At 39.6% G+C, this 21175-nt stretch overlaps 3 protein-coding genes across 3 annotated transcripts; all 3 read right to left on the reverse strand.

The window, feature by feature from the left end:
* Positions 1–5097: 5097 nt before the first annotated feature.
* LOC311502550 (olfactory receptor 52N2-like) lies at positions 5098–6870 on the reverse strand. The gene has a single exon (XM_084564823.1). It carries the CDS (start codon positions 6078–6080, stop codon positions 5142–5144), a length of 939 nt encoding a protein of 312 aa, XP_084420949.1. The 5' UTR covers positions 6081–6870; the 3' UTR covers positions 5098–5141.
* Positions 6871–10899: 4029 nt separating this feature from the next.
* On the reverse strand, positions 10900–12118 carry LOC311502545 (olfactory receptor 8G17-like). The gene has a single exon (XM_084564818.1). It carries the CDS (start codon positions 12054–12056, stop codon positions 11106–11108), a length of 951 nt encoding a protein of 316 aa, XP_084420944.1. The 5' UTR covers positions 12057–12118; the 3' UTR covers positions 10900–11105.
* Positions 12119–15807: 3689 nt separating this feature from the next.
* LOC311502544 (olfactory receptor 8G17-like) lies at positions 15808–17767 on the reverse strand. The gene has a single exon (XM_084564817.1). It carries the CDS (start codon positions 17471–17473, stop codon positions 16523–16525), a length of 951 nt encoding a protein of 316 aa, XP_084420943.1. The 5' UTR covers positions 17474–17767; the 3' UTR covers positions 15808–16522.
* Positions 17768–21175: the final 3408 nt, after the last annotated feature.

Consider the following 21175-nt stretch of genomic DNA (forward strand, 5'->3'; position numbering starts at 1 on the left):
ATTAAAGAAGATCTATGTGCATTCCCTGTTTGAGTTGTTGTCGGAGTTGGTCAATCCAGCCTATATGGGGTTATGAACCTATGCCCCAGGGAATTCTATGGATGCCACTGAAGGAGTATGGGGTTCTGGAGTCATGCCAAAAGCCATCAGATCCTTATGATAGCCCAAGACTCCGGCTATATTAGCTATATTAAACAAGCATAAGAACAAAACAATTATAACATGAAAGTGAAGAAATAACAGTCCTGACACTGGGCCAAAGAAGTTTATTGTGTTGCAGAGAAACAGACAGGTTTCAAATTATTAACAAGTGACCAGTAGTGGTTCAAAACTGAAGATAAGGTCTAGCAAGCTAGGTCTAGCAAGTTAAGCGTAAGATCAGAATGCTAATAATCTTGCTAGGTATTTTATTTGCTGGTATTTTCTTGCTTGACGTAACATTAGACTGATAGCAAGATCATTCTTGCAGTGAAAAAAGTTAACGAGATATTTTTACAACATGTGTGGAGGGTTTTTTTTGCGAGATTAGAATGTGCAGTTGTGAGTATATTGTGAGTATATCCCTGTTACCAAACAAGTTGGAAGACTGAGCACCCTATGTTTTTTATTTAAGTTCTCCCTAGGGTGCTGGGAGGTGAGGCTCGTCTAAAAGACAAAACAAATCAGGAATAGCTCTGAAACGATCAACTCCATATGAATGACCCCGGTCTTGAGTGATAGGTAAAAAAAACAATTGTGGCACAGTTTCGGTACTTTGATTCTCTAAATGTCCAGATGGAGAGTTGGACTGGTTCGATTTTTACTAAACCTTTTGTAGAATATGTGATCTTTGTAGTATTTCATTAAACTCTTGGTCCAACTCCAGTGAAGGGATTGTTGAATGAGTTCAGAATGATATCATTGCTATCAGTGTGTTTTCTACATCCAATCTAGAAGACATTTCAGTTTCACTAATTAATCAGACATAATAACAGCCACACTGTTATTGAAACTGGGAAACTATTCTCTGAAGTCTTACCTCTTGACAGAGAATCTGGCTACAAAATACTACTGAGGAAATGTACACACATAATTATATTCTACCATTGTGGACATTATAGAATCCATAAAAATATTGATATTTCCTCTTATGGCTGATGTTCACGCATGTTATTCCCCAGGAAAACGAGTCACAAAGACATGACACATAACAGTGCTAAACTAACTTTCACTACAAGATGGCTAAATTGTGTTTGTTATCTGTAATACCACAGTTATACCACTAGTTGGATACAACAGACAATTTATGACATTGAGGCACAGAGCTCTGATTCTGTCAGGCAAAGCACCATGTAGTGCATAGTTGATGGAGAATCATGTGGATATGCTAAAAGAACCACAAAAGGTAACTAGATGATCGCAAGCGATCATAAAGGGGTCCATGCCGTGGCAAAGTCATCCCTGAGCGGGACGCAGAGGCACACATCACCAGTAGCGCCCCCTATAGGCCATATTGCACCAAACTTGATGGGCTTGTAAGGAGTCACCCACAGATTATTAATCGTCAAATTTCAGGCATACTGTGGTGGTCTGTAAGATATAAACATGTAGTGGTTGTAGTGCCCCCTACAACCCAAATTTCACAAAACTTGCAAGCATACACTACCGGTCAAAAGTTTTAGAACACCACACTTTTTCCAGTTTTTTACTGAAATTTATTCAGTTCAGTGTCTCATTGCACTCTGTAATGAAAGCATAGAACAAATAAGCAATTTGAGTTGAAAAATAAATCATGGAATCAATTTATAGACCAAAATGTATTCTAAACTTTTGACTCATCAAAGTAGCCACCTTTGGCAGATATAACAGCCGAACACACTCGTGGCATTCTTTCTACAATAGAAATCAAATATTCTTCAGAAAGTTCTTCCCAAGTCAGTTTCAGAAGTTCCCATAAATGTGTGGCACTTGTAGGTTGCTTGGCTTTCACTCTTCTGTCAAGTTCATCCCACTCTGTACAAGTCACCAACCCTGGATCCAGCAAAACAGCCCCAGACCATCACACTTCCTCCTCCATGTTTGACAGTTGATGTCACACACTATGGAACCATCCTCTCGCCTACTCAACCGTGTACAAAGATCCTGCGTGATGAACCGAAGATTTGAAATATTGATTCATCAATCCATAATACCTTCTTCCAGTCTTCAGTAGTCCAAGGGCGGTATTTCATGGCCCAGGCAAGCCTCTTTGTCTTACTCTGACATCTTAGCAATGGCTTTCATGCTGCAACTCATCCTCTCAAACCTGCAGCTCGAAGTCTTCTCTTCACAGTTGAAACTGAGACTTGCTTACTACGACCACTATTAAGCTGTGCTTGAAGCTGTTGTCCTGTGAGCCGCCTATCATGCAAGCTGTTAACTCTCAGAAACTTTTCCTCTGATTCAGTTGTGGCTTTGGGTCTGCCAGACCCCTTCCTGTCAGAGTTTCCCCCAGTCTCTGAGTGCCTTTTGATGGTGAAGAAAACTGTACTCACTGACACCTTGACTTTCTTTGCAATTTCCCTGTAGGAAAGACCTACATTTTTAAGTGTTATGATGGTCTGTCTCTCTTCCATTGTTAATTGCCTTTTTCTCGCCATTTTTGTAGCAACACACTACTTTCTGCAGTACAATACTGTTCACCTGATGCTCATGAGGGTCTGGTACCACAGTGTGTTCCAACACTGCTTTTATGTGGACAGAGGGGGCTGTAAGTAATCAAGCTTTTAAGGCTGATTCAACTTTCATTGCTGCAGAACAGCTTTTAATTGTTAACCCACTTTGTGTTCCCTGAAAGAGGCCTTTTTGTGTAATTCTGAAATGTACATTATTTTTCAGTTTTGGGTAACCAAACCTTTTTTTTTTTAACCTCTGGCTGTTCAGTACTTACCTTTGTACCATTTCAAGCTATTCATTGGACTTGCACAACCTGAACTGCAATAAATAACTGGAAAAATTAGGGTGTTCTAAAACTTTTGACCGGTAGTGTATTATAATGACGGTTGCTAAGTGTTATAAGGATTTGGTGAATACTTCCAAAGTTACAGGCCTTAAAGTCATATGAAATGTTTCTGTGTCGCCTGTAGTGAATGCTGTTGGTGTAATGTCACGCAACTTGATGGGCCTCTACACATATGTTACAGATTGTGTATGCCAAATTTCATAAAGTTAGCTATTGCAGTTTTTGAGATATTGAAATGTTGCTTTTGTAACACCCCCTAGAGACCAAGGGTCACAAAAGTTGGGGTGCTTGTACAGAATCATATTATTATAAATGTTATGACGTTTGACTAAGTTTGGGTGTATACTTCACAAAATATTAGCTTTGGACTTATACTGCGCCACGCTGTAAAAATGAATTAACCATTAACTTTGTAATCAATAACCCTGCTAAAGTTATTTTGAAGAATTTTCATTGTCTTTGTCCATAAATGGTACATGCCAAGTTTGGTGAGAATTGGGTGAACAGGCTAGGAAGTGTTGATTTTGCTTTGAGGTGCAATTTTTTCAAAATGGCGGAAAAAAATGGCAAGTGGAAGTGGGCGTGACCTAGTCCATAAGAACCAGTGCTATCTAAGGAATTTTGTTTCTAGGGCACACGGTTCTCGAGATATGAGCCAAAACGTGAATTGACTTATTATAGTGCCATCTAGCTGTAGGCATGTGTATTGACACCTTGGAAAAGTGGAATGCCAGGACTTCTACTAAGTTACCAGGTTTGATGCCTTTTGCCCTTGCAGTTTGTCCTGGGCAGACACTTTTAGTTAAGCAGAAGAAACAGAATAAAAATCCCAACAAAATCAATAGGGATCCTGCAACATGGACCCCAAATAAAACCAATATCAGTTGCATTTGTTGTCAGTTGTTTTAGATTTGATGAAATAGTGAGAAATAAGAAGATATTCTCACATGCTGTCTTTCACCATCCCTCATATTTACTAAGCTCTTATTTTCTTACTAAAACATTAAAATTATTGACAAACAAACATTTCATGAATAAAGCACTCCCTTGTTTTATAGGTTTGAAGCCTGATCTTTTAGAAACATCAGAAAAAAAACACCACACTGTTAATAGTTACATAATATTCTGGTGAACATTGTACTGGATTTGTAGGGTGGAAAAGGATAGGACCTTAAATTTGAATTTTATTCCAGTAACACATTTCAAAAGAGCTGGGAGAAAAAAAAATAAAAAAAGACTGGAAAGTCTCATCTCACATTTGTGCTGGAAGAAAGTGCCTGTTGGCTAAGAAAAATGTGTAGAAACAGCTATAGGAGTTCATTTTATTCTGGCTTTGTAGATAGCTCTGTCTCCTCTCATCAAGTATTAGATTTTTGGTCTGTATTTCTAGTTTATGCCATGTTTATGCCATTAGATTTCTGGTCTGTATTTCTAGTTTATGCCACGTCTCTGATTCAGTGTCAATCACAGCATGCTCACAATCACAGCATTAGTCAGCTCAGTACTGATCAGGCTAATATACTAACAGGCTAATATACTAACATTCTCTTACATTTCTAGAAATAAACATGTAACTTTCTTCATTAAACTTTTTCTGCGCCACAAAATAATTGTGTTACAAGAGGGTTATCTTGTTCTTTTTGTGTTGTTATTCTTTGTCACTTGATTCAATTTAATTTCAGTTAATTTACGTAGTGTGTAGTCTACAGAACCCAGAGACTGAAACCGTCAGACCAGTGCTAAGGCAACAGTAGCAAAAAAAAAAAAAACCTTGAGCAGAATTCTGCTCATTTGGCAAAAAGTGTGATTGAGGCTGGCCGGGTATAGAGACAAAAGAGAGAGAGTTGGGACTGAAGAGAAGTGGAAGCAAGCAGATACATTAATACATGCATATGAGTAAAGAATAAAGGAAGAAACATTAAAAAAGCAAAGAGATCATCCAGCTTATTATCTTTCTTGAAACACATTTTTTAAGGTTTGGTTACTTTATATTAATTCATGTAGTTGCAGTTTAAAAAACCTGGAGACTAAAACCCTCAGAGCAGCACTGGGGCAACGGTGGCAAGAGAAAAACCTGAAGTGCAACCCAGCTCATATAGGCAGAAACATCTGATTGAGGCTGGCCATGTAAATACAGAAAAAGAGAGTGAGGTCTTCCTGATTATGGTGAAATTTTCTTGGACACACTATGCTTTGACAAGTACTTTCTTATCTCTTTGGACTGAACTCCATAAATAATGGGATTTAGGCTGCCAGGGACAACGTGAAATAAAATGGTGCAGTATTTTCTGTAGTCAGAGTACTGAGGGAAACGATGCAAAGCAATGAGTGACATCCCACTAAATATCATTATCATAAACAAGACCAAATGAGTGCTGCATGTCTGCAAGGCTTTACTGTTCAGAGACTTGCTTTTACTGGTCAGACACACTACTGTAATCTTAGTGTAGGTGATAACCATGCTGCCGATAGAACCTGAGAACAAAACTACGGTGAATGTGAGACCATAGATGTTATTGATGACCACACTCTCACAGGACAGTTTGAACAGAGAGGCGTTGTCACAGTAAGGGTTTGTAATCAGAGTCCTGCATCGGTTCAGCCGGATTGTCAGACCGAGCAGAATTGCGACAAGAAAGAGGGCCACTCCCCAGGCAGACACTGTCAGCTTTACCACCATCTTGTTAGTCATTATGGCACCGTAGCGCAGAGGATTGCAGATGGCTACATATCTGTCAAAAGCCATGATCATGAGGACGGTGTGGGATGCTGTGCCAAACATGTGTGTGGTGAAAGCTTGGACCACACACTCATAATAACTGATGAGACGCTCATACGGAGGCTGCAGGATATCTACCAGTAGACGGGGAACCATGATTGAATTCCCCAGGATATCATTAAATGACAAGTTGCAGAAAAGCAGATACATGGGCTGATGAAGGTTCCTGTCAATGAAAATCAGAGCTATAATGCCAGCATTTGCGACCATGATAAAAATGTAAGAAAAAAAGAGGAGGAAAAAGACAGGATACATAGAGTCTTTGGAGGTTTGTAATCCTTCCAGCTGCAGCATGACGCTGTTGTATGTGTAGTTTTCCATCAGCCTGCAATGATAAAGATCAGAGAAGCACTCAGTGACAGGAGTGACTAACTAAAAAACACATAAACATCATGCATTTACCGGATAATGTAGTTCCACAACAGAATACAGCAACAAAACTGAAACCTTAGTTAAATAACAACTGTCATACATCTTAGATGAAGACTGACCTTCTTCAGGCTTCTTGTTCATCTGTCTTCTCTGTCTCTTGTCCGGGTAGTTAACCTCCATCAAAGAGGACGTCTTCCTTGATTGCAGTTATATATATATATATATATATATATATATATATCGTAGTACCAGGTCTTTTCTGAAGGGAATCATGGTTCATGGTTGACTCAGCTATTTGTGAAGCAACATTATGTAATCAGTTGTGATGGTTAAAGGTTCTCATGCAACAATTTAATCTAAGAAAAAATGACATGATAAGGTGGTAAAATAATAATAATAATGTGTTTGTGAGGAGCTGAAGGTGGTTATGGAAATGGACTTTGTTTGGCCTCATGGAGGATCTGGTAAAGAGTATGGTAATTCAGGACATGAAAGCAGAGACAAGGAGTGGAACTATAGACCAGGAGTCTGTATGTAGATCTGACAAGGAAAGAGCTATTGTAGTTCGTTAGAGATAAGTTGAAGAATTTGGACTTCCTTGATGTCAAAAGGCTCCAGTTAAGGTGGTTGCTGCAACAGATTAGGATGTCTCTTGGATGCCTCTCTTTGGAGTTTTACTGGGCATCACCAGCTTGGACAAGAACCCTGGAGTAGAGCCAGAATGTGTTGCTAGGGAGATAAACATCTGGAATTCCTTGCTTAGTGGATGAAAATGCTTATAAAATATCTCTGTGCGCCTTAGAGACAGGGTGAGGAGGTTAGAGTAGATCTGATGCACCTCGATGTTGAAATGTGGAAGTTGAGGTGTCTCCTGGTTGCCTCCCTTTGCAGTTTTACTGGACATCACCAGCATGGAGGAGAACCAGAATTCACTTAATTTAAGGATTTCATCGTTCGACTGGCATTGGAGCTCCTTGGGATTCCTAAAATGTGTTTCTATGAAGAGGAACATCTGGAATTCCTTGCTTAGCTTAGATAAGTGGATCAAAATTGTCGTGGATATTCAGGGTGAAGTAGGACCCAAATGCTGGACACTAAGCGAGGAGGCAGAAGTTGGCAAAAAAATGAATGTAGTTAAACAGAAGGAAACACAAAGCTAGTGATGTTACGAGACGTGCTGAGGCTTTGAAGCGTGTGTCGAGTAATGGAGGGGGCGTTTCCACGAAGCGCATATCGAGGCTTGCTTCATTTAGGGGAGGGGCCGAAAATAATGACGTCCGAAACCTCGCTACCCGGCTGTACCACGTGACTGCTTCAGCAATATAAACCCCTCAGGGTTTTTGATAGAGAGTTGCGGTCAATTCAGAGTTTGGATAGAGTTTTGATTGTTTGGATACTAGAGTTTGGATAGCGTTTATATAGTTTGGAGATAGTCTGGAGAGTTTAGAGAGAGAGATATGTTTTGAAGATTTAGGAGAGTGAGGAGAGAAAGATAGGTAAGAGGATGGAGCCAGCTAGGAAGAGACATATTCAGTGCCCTCTTCCTAGTTCCACAAGCACTTGCACTTTCTTCTGCCTGCTTAAGCCCATGCCATTTGCCTAAAGTGACAGAAAAACATTACACAACCTGCCATATCATATGATACTACCATTTTGGGAAAATTTACACACACAAAATACATTCAAAAAAATATATTTTATCATTCACATGTGATAATTTAAGTAGAGAAATTATTTGGTCATACATTTTTTTGTAATTCATAGTCATTCCCAATAACCATTACAGACACAAAAATTAAATGCATCACACATTATGTGGTTAAGAGCTACAGCTGCCTGTGATTATACACCTAGCCAGTAGGTGGTTTCGTGTGCACATGAAGCTTCGAGAGATGAACCCTTTCTCGAACCAATTGGCTCAAGTGGTTCGATGCCTTATGAGGCTTCATCTCACCATCACTACACAAAGCACTGCTGAGACAGCAGGAGTACCAAAAACAAAAATCAAAACTTTCAAAAAGACAAAAACGTAATGACACAAGACTACAGATCAAAAACACTGGGAACACAGAGACACAGTAGAAAACAGTATGACGCGACAGAGAACAAAGGAAAAAGCAGGACTATATATACACACACAGGAGACACAGGTGAAAACAATCAGGGCGGGGCAGACAATTACAAAGGTGGGAAATCACAGGATAGTAAGGTGACGAGAAACAGGTGAAACCATCAAGACAGGGAAGACAATCACAAAGGCAGTAAGGGACACAAGATAGGAAACCAAGAACTTCACAAAATAAAACAGGAAACCGAAAAACATGAAACATGAACGAAACTCAAGACATGAACACAGGAATCAAAAAAACAGAACCATGACAAAAATGGATGGAAAACATTTTTATGTGGCCTTAGAGATGGTGTGGGGAGGTCAGAGTAGACCTGCTGCAACTTGACGCTGAAATTGGGCAGTCGAGGTGGTTCATCAGGTGAGGAGGCTTCCTGTTTGTCTCCCTTTGGAGGTGTCCCTATATCGAGAGCCCTCAGGGCACCTTGGAATTCTTCATGAGGTACTAGAATGCATTGCTAGGGAGACATATCAACTTCTGATAAGTGGGTGGAAAACTGGTAATAATTCAAATATTATAGTAGCTATATTAAATAAGTATTTAAGTACAAAACAATTATAACATGGAAGTGAAGAAGTAACTGTTGTGACATTGAGCCAAAGAAGTTTATTGTGTTGTAGAGAAACAGACAGGTGTCAAATTACTTAACAAGTGACTAGTAGTGGCTCAAAACTGAATATAAACCAGGGCTAGCTAGTTAAGCGTTAGATCTGAATGCTAATATTCTTTCTAGCTTAACCAAAAGTGACTTGAGCTAATTTATAAGTATTTCACATAATACTCATCTTAAAGGTATCTTACACATTTGATCAAATATGCAAAGAATTTAATCAGTATTAAAACATATTTGTTAAATCAACTGTAAGCATTTTTATTTGCTGGTATTCGTTTGCTTGATGTAACATTAGCCTGGTACCAAGATCATTCTAGCAGTGAAAAAAGTTAATGAGCTATATGTAGAACATGTATGGAGGGGTTCATTGTGAGATAAGAATGTGCAGTTTTGAGTATATCCCTGTTACCAAACAAGTTGGAAGACTGAGCAACCTATGAATTATTTAACTTCTCCCTAGGGTGGTGGGAGGTGAGGCTCGTCTAAAAATACAAATTAAATCAAGAATAGCTCCGAAACTATCAGTGCCATATGAATGACCATGTTCTCTAGGGATAGGTAAAAACACTTGTGGCACAGTTTGTGTACTTTGGTTTTATCCAAATGTCCAAATGGAGATTTGGCCTGGTTCTATTTTTATCAGAACCTTTGTGGAATATGTGAGCTTTGTGGTATTTCTATAAACCTTTGGTCCAGTTCTAGTCAAGGGGTTGCTGAATGAGTTCAGAATGATATCACTGCTATCAGAGTGTTTTCTACTATCTAATCTAGAAGATATTTTAGTTTATCACTTATTAATCAGACATAGCAACAGTCACAATGTTTCTGACACTGGGAATCTATTCTCTGAAGTCTTACCCCTTGAAAAGGAATCTGGCCTACAAAATGCTACTGATTCCCACTACAGGAGGCAATGTACACACATAATTACAGCCTACCATTGTGCACATTGTAGAATCCATAAAAATCTTGATAATTCCTCTTTATGGCTGTTGTTCATGCATGTTATTCCCATGGTTACTCCCCACGAGAAATAAGTCACCAAGACATGACACATATCAGTGCTAAACTAACTTTCACTACAAGATGGTTAAATTGTGTTTGTTATCTGTAATACCACTGCTATACCACTAGTTGGAGACAACAGACAATTTCTGACAATGAGGCACAGAGCTCAGATTTTGTCAGGCAAAGGATAGTTGATGGAGAATCATGTGAATAGACTAAAAGAACCACAAAAAGGTAATAAAATCAATATCAGTTGCATTTTTTATCAGTTGTTTTTGATTTGATGTAGTGAAATAGTGAGACATATGAAGATATTCTCACATGCTGTCTTTGACTGTCCCTCATATTTATTTTCTTGGTGAAACATTAAAAACATTCAAATTATTAATAAACATTTCATGAAAAAGCACATTGTTGTTTTTATAGTATTTAAGCCTAATCTCTTAGAGACAAAAGCAAATAAATAAATAATTACATAACATTCTGGTGAACATTGTACAGGGTTTGTAGGCTGGAAATTGTTAGGACCTTAAATTTGTATTTGGTTCCAGTGAAAAAAAAAAGACTGGAAAAGTCTCATCTAACAATTGTATTGAAAGCTGGATGAACATGTCCTCTGGCTAAGACAAATCTGTAGAAGCAGCTCACGAGTTGATGGTATTCTGGCTTTGTAGACAGCTCTGTCTTCTCTCATCAAGTATTAGATTTTTGGTCTGTATTTCTAGTTTATGCCATGTCTCTGATTCAATGTCAATCACAGCATGCTCACAATTACAGCATTAGTCAGCTGTTAAATTTGCTCTATAAGCCTCAGTTCTTACTATACTAACATTCTCTTAGATTTCTAGAAATGGACATTTAATGTTGTTCATTAAACTTTTTTTGTACCACAAAATAATTTTGTTACAAGAGGGTTATCTCATTTTGTGTTGTTATCCTTTGTTACTTGATTCAGTTTCATTTCAGTTAATTTACGTGGTGTGTAGTCTACAGAACCCAGAGACTGAAACCTTCAGACCAGTGCTAAGGCAATGGTGGTAAGAAAAAACCTTGAGCAGAATTCTGCCCATATAGCAAAAAGTGTGATTGAGGCTGAAAGGGAATAGACAAAAGAGAGAAGGTTGGGACGGAAGAGAAGTGGAAGCAAGCAGATACATTAATACATGCATATGAGTAAAGAATAAAGGAAGAAACATTAAAAAAGCAGAGAGATCATCCAGCGTATTATCTTTCTTGAAATGGCGAGATTTTCTTGGACACACTAAACTTTGACAAGTACTTTCTTATCTCTTTGGACTGAACTCCATAAATAATGGGGTTGAGGCTGCCAGGGACAATGTGAAAGAAAATGGTACAGAATTTTCTGTAGTCAGTGTACTGAGGGAAACGATGCAGAGCAATGAGTGACATCCCACTAAATATCATTATTAGATACAAGACCAGATGAGTACTGCAGGTCTTCAAAGCTTTACTGTTTAGAGACTTGTTCTTACTGGTCAGACACACTACTGTGATCTTAGTGTAGGTGATAACTATGGTGCCGATAGAAGATGTGAGCAGAACCACAGTGAACGTGAGACCGTAAATGTTATTGATGACCACGCTCTCACAGGAGAGTTTAAACAGAGAGGCATTATCACAGTAAGGATTAGAGATAAAAGTCCTGCATCGGTTCAGCCGGACGGTCAGACTGAGCAGAATCCCGACAAGAAGAACAGCCACTCCCCAGGCAGAAACCGTCAGCTTTACCACCATCTTGTTGGTCATTATGGCGCCGTAGCGCAGAGGATTGCAGATGGCCACATATCTGTCAAAAGCCATGATCATGAGGATGGTGTGGGACGTGGTGCCAAACATATGTGTGGTGAAAGCTTGGACCACACACTCATAATAACTGATGAGACGCTCAGACGGAGGCTGCAGGATATCTACCAGGAGACGGGGAACCATGATCGAATTCCCCAGTATGTCATTAAATGGCAGGTTGCAGAAAAGCAGATACATGGGCTGATGAAGGTTCTTGTCAATGAAAATCAGAATTACAATGCCAGCATTTGCGACCATGATAAAAATGTACGAAAAAAAGAGGAGGAGAAAAATAGGGTACACAGAGTCTTTGGAGAGTTGTAATCCCTCCAACTGCAGCATGACACTGTTGTATGTGTGGTTTTCCATCACCCTGCAATGATAGAGATCAGAGAAACACTCAACGACAGGGGTGACTAACTAGAAAACACATAAACATCATGTATTTACCGTATAATGTAGTTCGACAACAGTACAATACAGCAACAAAACTGAAACCTTAATTAAATAACAACTGTCATACATCTTAAATAAAGACTGACCTGCTTCAGGCTTCTCATGCATCTGTCTTCTCTGTCTCTTGTTCTGGTAGTTAACCTCCATCAATGACGACGTCTTCCTTGATTGCAGTTATATATATATCGTAGTACCAGGTCTTTTCTGAAGGGAATCATGGTTCATGGTTGACTCAGCTATTTGTGAAGCAACATTATGTAATCTACTGGTCACTTTATACTTTTAACAGGTCACTTTATATTTTTAACATAGTTTATAGTTGTATAAAACATTTTTATTTCTCGTTACTTTCTATTTTTTATATAGTTTTTGTATTGTATGTTCAATGTATGTTACTGCTACTGGATGCTTGAATTTCCTTCGGGATCAATAAAGTATCTATCTATCTATCTATCTATCTATCTATCTATCTATCTATCTATCTATCTGTGATGGTTTAAGGTTCATGCAACAATTCAATCTAAGAAAAATTATATGATAACGTGGTAAAATAATAATAACGTGTTAAAACTGTTGGACTATGAGGGGTTCAAGGACATTATGAAAATTAATTTTGCTTAAGCTCATGGAGGATCTGGTAAAGTGTATGGCAACTCAGGATGTGAAAGCATAGACAAGGAGGGGAACTGTAGACCAGGACTGTAGATGTTATTAGGATAAGAAAGAACAATTTTAGTTCATTAGAGATAAGATGAAGAGTTTGGACATCCTTGATGACAAAAGACTCCAGTTGAGGTGGTTGCTGCATCAGATTAGGATGTTGGAGTTGTACTGGTTATCACCATCTCAGACAAGAACCCTGGAGTAGAGCCAGAATTTATTAAATTCGCTGCAGGGATTATTTCTTGACTGGCCTTTGGATTCTCATGGGGAACTAGAATGTGTTGCTTCGGAGATGAACATCTGGAATTTAGCGATAGGGTGAGGAGGTTAGAGTAGATCTGATGCACCTTGATGTTGAAATGAGGTGGTGAGGATGTGTCCTGGTCGCCTCCCTTTGCAGTTTTACTGGGCATCACCAGCATGGAAAAGACAAAGAATTTTTTTTAATTGAAGGATTTCATAGTTCGACTGGCCTTGGAGCACCTTGGGATTCCTAAAATGTGTTTCTAGGAAGAGGAACACTGATATGTGTCAAGACATGATACATATCAGTGCTAAACTAACTTTAACTACAAGATGGCTAAATTGTGTTTGTTACCTGCATGCCCTGTTGTTTTTGAGAATTTTGTGCAAGTGTCTCTCTCCTTCTTAACTGAAATAGTCCAGCAGTTGCAGCCATCCTACTGCCCCCTTGACAGCATCCCACCTCATCACCTCAAGGATGTTTTTAATACCCTTGAGCCATGTATTGTAGACCTTATTAATTCTTCTCTTATGTTGGCTGTGTTCTAGCTGCTTTCTAACATGCTGTAGTACAGCCCCTCATCAAAAAGACCAATCTAGACCTCTCTGTTCTGTCTAACTTCAGGCCCATATCCAAGCTCCCTTTTTTGTCGAAGGTATTAGAAACGGTAGTTTATGGCCAACTTCAGGCATACCTTGACTTACATTTCTGAAGAGTTTCAGTCGGGTTTTAAATCATGCCATAGCACTGAGACCGCCCCTTTAAGAGTTTTTAATGACTTGCTTTTAACTGTTGAGTCGGGTAACTCTGCTGTCCTGGTTCTCTTGGACCTCACTGCTCCCTTCAACACAGTAGATCACAACATCCTCATGTCACGTCTCAATCTGCGTGTAGGCATTAAAGACACAGCCCTGAAATGGTTCCAGTCTTATTTATCAGATAGGAGTTTCTCTGTCCAGGAAGGCCAATATTCCTTGACAGCATCCCCTCTTAACTGAGGCGTTCCTCAAGGGTCTACTGTATCTTGGAACCCATACCTTTTTTCTTTGTACATGCTGACCTTGGGGTCCATTTTTAAAAAATGTAACATCTCCTTTCATTGCTTGGCAGAATGATTTACAAATTTATCTGCCAATACAGACAGACAGCAACACCTCTATACAGGCTTTGCTGAATTGTCTTAAGGATGTACAGTCATGGATGGAGGCAAACTTCCTTAAACTAAATAGAAACAAAACTGAAATTATATTATTTGGACATCCGGCTCTCTTAGATGTTTTTGACAGTGCCATTGGCCCTTTACCCTCCTACTGACACCCTGTCAGAAGAAATCTTGGCATGATTGTTGACACCGCCTTGGAATTTGATAAGCAAATAAGTTCAGTAGTCAAGATGTGCTTTTTGAGACATAAGAAGATATTCTTTCATGCTTTCTTTGACTGTCCCTCATATTTACTTAGCTCTTATTTTCTAAGTAAAGCATTAAAAACATTAAAATTATTAACAAACATTTCATGAAAAAAAAGCACACTGTAGTTTTTATAGGGTTAAAGTCTGATCTTTTAGAGACATCAGCAAAAAAAAAAAAAAAAAAAAAAAACACACCACACATTCTACCGATAGTTACATAATATTCTGGTGAACATGGTACTGGGTTTGGAAGTGGTTAGGACCTTAAATTTGAATTTGGTTCCAGTAACACATTTCAAAAGAGCAGAGAGACAAAAATCAAAGACTGGAAAAAGTCTCATCTCACAATTGTATTGAAAGCTGGATGAATATGTCCGTTGGCTAAGATAAATGTGTAGAAAGAGCTCATGAGTTGATGGTATTCTGGCTTTGTAGATAGCTCTGTCTCCTCTCATCAAGTTTTAGATTTTTGGTCTGTATTTCTAGTATATGCCATGTCTCTGATTCAATGTCAATCAGCTGTCAGCTGTTAAATTAAAGTGCTCAGTACTTACTAGTATACAAACATTCTCTTACAATTTCTAGAAATTAACATTTAACTATCTTCTGATTGAGGCTGGTCAGAAAAGAGAGACTGAGTTGGGACAGAAGAAAAGTAGAAGCAAGCAGATACGTTAATACATGCATATGAGTAAAGAACTAAGGAAGCAACATTAAAAAAGCAATGAGATCATCCAGGTTATTATCGTTCTTGAAACGGTGAAATTTTCTTGGACACAGTATACCTTGACAAGTACTTTCTTATCTCTTTGGACTTAACCAAAGATGACTTGGCTAATTCATAATACTCATCTTGAAGGTATCTTACACATTTGATCGGTATTAAAAATTTAATCGGTATTAAAACACATTTGTTAAATCAACTGTAAGCATTTTATTTGCTAGTATTTGCTTGCTTGACGTAACATTAGCCTGGTAGCGAGATCATTCTTGCAGTTAAAAAAAATGTAATGAGATATATGTGGAGGAGTTCATTGTGAGATAAGAAGGTGAAGTTGTGAGTATATCCCTGTTACCAAAAAAGTTGATAGGCTGAGCAATCTATGAATTATTTAACTTCTCCCTAGGGTGCTGCGAGGTGAGGCTCGTCAAAAAAGACAAAATAAATCAGGAATAGCTCCCAAACTATCAGTGCCATATGAATGGCCATGGTCTCTAGGGATAGGTAAAAACACTTGTGGCACAATTTGGTTAATTTGGTTTTATCTAAATGTCCAAATTATGATTTGGTGAAATAGTGAGAAGATATTCTCACATGTTGTCTTTGACTGTCCTTCATATTCTACATATTGTACATATCACATTAAAAACATCAAAATCATTAACAAACAATCATTTCATGAATAAAGCACACTTTTGTGTTAGTAGGGTTAAAGCCTAATCATTTAGAGACATCAGCAAAAAAAAACAAAACAAAAAAAAAAACACCACACACTCTACTGATTACATAATATTCTGGTGAACATGGTACTGGGTTTGTAGGGTGGAAGTGGTTACTACCTTAAATCTGAATTTGGCTCCATTAAAAAAAAAAAAAAAAAAGACTGGCAAAGTCTCCCCTCACAATTGTATTGAAAGCTGGAACAGATAAAATGGCTAAGATAAATGTGTAGAAACAGCTTATGAGTTGATGTTATTCTGGCTTTGTAGATAGCTATGTCTCCTCTCATCAAGTATTAGATTTTTGGTCTGTATTTCTAGTTTTTGCCAAGTCGCTGATTCAGTGTCAATCACAGTATGCTCACAATCACAGCATTAGTCAGCTGTTAAATTTCCTCTATAAACCTCCTATGTGTTCAGTACTTACTAGTATACTAACATTCTCTTATATTTCTAGAGATAAACATATAACTTTCTTCTGACTGAGGCTGGCCAGGTATAGAGAGAAAAGAGAGAGAGTTGGGACGGAAGAGAAGTAGAAGCAAGCAGATACATTAATACATGCATATGAGTAAAGAATAAAGGAAGCGACATTAAAAGAGCAAAGAGATCATCCAGGTTGTTATCGTTCTTGAAACGGTGAAATTTTCTTGGACACACTATACCTTGAGAAGTACTTTCTTATCTCTTTGGACTGAACTCCATAAATAATGGGGTTGAGGCTGCAGGGGACAATGTGAAAGAAAATGGTGCAGAATTTTCTGTAGTCAGAGTATTGAGGGAATCGATGCAGAGCAATGAGTGACATCCCACTAAATATCATTATCAGATACACAACCAGATGAGTACTGCAGGTCTTCAAAGCTTTACTGTTCAGAGACTTGTTCTTACTGGTCAGACACACTACTGTGATCTTAGTGTAGGTGATAACAATTGTGCCGATAGAAGCTGTGAGCAGAACCACAGTGAACGTGAGACCGTAGATGTTATTGATGACCACACTCTCACAGGAGAGTTTGAACAGAGAGGCATTATCACAGTAAGGGCTAGTGATCAGAGTCCTGCATGTGTTCAGCCGGACGGTCAGACCGATCAGAATCGCGACCAAAAGGACAGCCACTCCCCAGGCAGAAACCGTCAGCTTCACCACCATCTTGTTGGTCATTATGGCGCCGTAGCGCAGAGGATTGCAGATGGCCACGTATCTGTCAAAAGCCATGATCATGAGGATGGTGTGGGAGGTGGTGCCGAACATGTGTGTGCTGAAAGCTTGGACCACACACTCATAATAACTGATGAGACGCTCAGATGGAGGCTGTAGGATATCTACCAGCAGACGGGGAACTGTGGCTGTATTTCCAAGGATGTCATTAAATGGCAGGTTGCAGAAAAGCAGATACATGGGCTGATGAAGGTTCTTGTCAATGAAAATCAGAACTACAATGCCAGCATTAGCGATCATGATAAAAATGTAGGAGAAAAAGAAGAAGAAAAAGGCAGGGTACACAGAGTCTTTGGATAGTTGTAATCCCTCCATCTGCAGCATTACGCTGTTGTATGTGTAGTTTTCCATCAGCCTGCAATGATAAAGATCAGAGAAACACTTAATGAAAGGAGTGAATAACTAAAAAACACAGAAACATCATGCATTTACCGGATAATGTAGTTCGACAACAGAATACAGCAACAAAACTGAAACCTCAATTAAATAGCAACTGTCATACATCTTAGATGAAGACTGACCTGCTGGTAGGTAACCTCCCTCAAAGAGAATGTCTTCCTCGATCGTAGTTATATATATAGTCCCAGGTCTAAAGGGAATCATAGCTGACTCAGAAACCTGTGGAGCAACATTATGTAATCTGTTATGATCGTTAACTGTTTTCAAGATGCTATATGGAAGATATTTCTGATAAACTTATGAAGTAAAACATATACTACATTAATCAGTGTGAGTAAACTCAAAATATTTCACTTTAAATCATTCGTAATTTCAAATTATCAACAGAATATGAAACTTTGACATCATGTCAAAGACATGATGTAAATATCAGAGAAACAGATGTTAAAAAAATCATTGAGCAACCAGGAGTAACGGTTATGAATCGGTTAAGTTTCGTTTCTCTGCGTATTGTGCGTAAGTGAGTGGCTGAGTGCCTCAGTTTGCTAGTGGTCAAGTCGGGTAATACGTTAAATAGACGTCTAGATTCATTCTTGAGTCGTCTTTGATGGCCGGTTACATGACCCGAATCTCCACCGCTACTGAATATTGGATAATTAAAAATGAATGAAAATTAAATGCTATTGAATATGTCATTATTATCATTTAAAAAAATAAAAATAAAGTGAGGGGTACAAATAGATTATGATGGGATTTTTATGACCCTGTCAGTCAAAATGACAGACAACGAAAAAGTCTAGCGCAACCTCTGATCTGCTCTTATCCTTTAAGCTATGTAACCCAGATGAATATAAATAAACTAATAAAAGTTAGGTGAAAACTAAATGTAAACAAATAAAATAATATTTGTGTTTAAAGAAACAGAATGCCACAAAATTAGTTGTAATTATCTTTATTTTTGTGTGTAATGCTCCTTTAGGAAGTTCAGCGGTAGCATCAGTAGCGCCACCTGCTGGAGGGAGGAGCAATAATTAGAGAAAAACAGAACGCTAGAGATGGCAGACGGAAAGGTCGAGAACGGGAGGAAAAAGGAGAAAATATATAGGAGCAAAAGAACTATATTTGGAGGGTTTACACCTTGTTTTCTTTTATAGGGAGATATATTCACCTGCTGTCCGCTTTGCTGGATTTTGTTTTTGAGTTTTAACCGAGGATTTGGTGAGTCGAAAAGCTACTTTTTCAGTATGTATTAGCAGGTTATCCTTTGTTGTATTAGCCAAATGTGACGGTAATGTTAAGGTTAGATTATGCTTCCGCGTAGTGATCACGCAATGGTCACGCAGTGGCCACGCAGTTGCTCGGACGCAGTCGACCGTGATGGTTCTGCGTGGGGTTTACGTGTCGAAATGCATGCCACACCGGTAGAGGGCGCTATGATTTTTTGTGACAGACCGACCGAGACTCTTGTGACGTATCTCGCCTCGTATAGTTATTTACCTTCCGGCTTTTGTCGTAGTCACAGTGAACGATGGACACCGAGACAGAGAGACTGGCGTTGGAGCTCCAAATTATTGAAGCAGAGGAAGAAATACTTATATTGCAAATTAGGGCACGACAAAGGAGACAATGATGTTTATGAGTGGAAACCGGAAAAGCGGTCTCCAGCGGATGTAGTTAGCGGACCAATCACAGCCAATGCCGCTGCGTTGCTGCTGCGTTGCTGCTGCGTTGCTGTTGCGTCGCCTCGACGCGCGTCGAGGATTTTTGGGAGGTGCGCGTCTGGCCCTTGCGTAGGATGCACGGGGGTCCGCAAGGACGCAATAGGTCCGTAATAGGTCCGTACGCACGGACGCGCTGTGTCAACGCGGAAGCATAATTTCGGCTTAATAGGTCCGTACGCACGGACGCGCTGTGTCAACGCGGAAGCATAATTTGGGCTTTACTAGCAGCTAAACTAAAGCAGTTTGAGCAAATGTTAAGCCCAAATTATGCTTCCGCGTTGACACAGCGCGTCCGTGCGTACGGACCTATTACGTCCTTGCGGACCCCCGTGCGTCCTACGCAAGGGCCAGACGCGCACCTCCCAAAAATCCTCGACGCGCGTCGAGGCGACGCAACAGCAACGCAGCGGCATTGGCTGTGATTGGTCCGCTAACTACATCCGCTGGAGACCGCTTTTCCGGTTTCCACTCATAAACATCATTGTCTCCTTTGTCGTGCCCTAATTTGCAATATAAGTATTTCTTCCTCTGCTTGAATAATTTGGAGCTCCAACGCCAGTCTCTCTGTCTCGGTGTCCATCGTACACTGTGACTACGGCAAAAGCCGGAAGGTAAATAACGAGGCGAGATAGTCACAAGAGTCTCGGTCGGTCGGTCACAAAAAATCATAGCGCCCTCTACCGGTGTGGCATGCATTTCGACACATAAACCCCACGCAGAACCATCACGGTCTCACGACTGCGTCCGAGCAACTGCGTGGCCATTGCGCGACCATTGCGTGATCACTACGCGGAAGCATAATCTAACACTGTGTATTTTATGTTTTCATTTGTGGAATGTGTAGCTAAACTTTAAAGAAAGAAGCATACACGGTCAAGTTTGCCTCGCTAAAAGCGAGAGCAGAGCCGCCATTTTAGGTTGCGGTTGGAATTTAGACTAATAGTTGACCGATATTTCAGCGCTAGTAATTTCATTTTATTATTTTACTTGATATACCTGAAGCTAAAATGCCTGCATATGCGTTGCCTTGTGGTACGGCAGGCCAGGTTTTTTAAGTTGGGATTGCTGGTGTGTGAAACCACCTGGAGCTGTGGAAAGAAAGATGGCGAGCCACCCATAGGAGAGAGACTTGGAGGATCACTATTCTGAAAGAAACTTACCTGCACGCTGTGGACAAAGACACTGATTCTTACACTGGAACCGTGGTAGGACAAAACTGACAGGTTTTTGCAGCAGTACGCAGTGAATTTCATTTGGACTCATAAAGGACTGGTAATATTGAGAGTGAGGAGTTGTCGTCATGGTACAGAGCCCCTCCCCTCGATATCGCGGTATCTCGCAGGATCCTCACCCTCTCCGCCATGTTGGCAGGATTCCAGCGGCAAAACATGATTGTTTACGTGTGTTGTTAACTCGGTAGTAGAGGAGGTTCTCGCAATTCCGCACTGTTTTACCATGCCTGGAACTCACTGCTGCGTTAAAAACTGCTCCAGTACCTCACACGATACATATGGAAAACATAGGAACAATATGGAATACAGTTTTTTAGGTTACCGAAATGGACACAGCATCAGGGAGAGCAAGTCTCTGACCTGACGAGGAGACGCCGGATTGCTTGGTTGGCTGCAATAAGAAGAAAGGACCTTACTTTCGATCTCACCCCCCAGTCGATGAGAGTGTGTTCTCTGCATTTTCACTCGAGTACGTTCTCTAAAAAATGTCTTTATGCTGTTTGTTAAAGCTACGAAGTGTAGGTTACCTAGCTGTTAATGTTGTTGCAAACCCTGAAGTGCATCTGAAGTTTGCTGCCTAGCTAACTATCTAACAAACTGTTGCCTCTTCAAAAAAAGGTTAATGGCCAACCATTAATGTTAACTAAAAAGTAGTTGAGATTCTGCTCATGACATGCTACCTTGTTGGTAGCATAATGTCA

Source organism: Chelon labrosus, assembly GCF_963514085.1.
Source record: "Chelon labrosus genome assembly, chromosome: 17".
In the NCBI taxonomy this organism is placed as follows: domain Eukaryota; kingdom Metazoa; phylum Chordata; class Actinopteri; order Mugiliformes; family Mugilidae; genus Chelon; species Chelon labrosus.

Excerpts from the sequence above, each read along its gene's own strand:
- LOC311502544 (XM_084564817.1), bottom strand. The coding sequence starts at position 17,473 with ATGGAAAACTACACATACAACAGCGTAATGCTGCAGATGGAGGGATTA.
- LOC311502545 (XM_084564818.1), bottom strand. The coding sequence starts at position 12,056 with ATGGAAAACCACACATACAACAGTGTCATGCTGCAGTTGGAGGGATTA.
- LOC311502550 (XM_084564823.1), bottom strand. The coding sequence starts at position 6,080 with ATGGAAAACTACACATACAACAGCGTCATGCTGCAGCTGGAAGGATTA.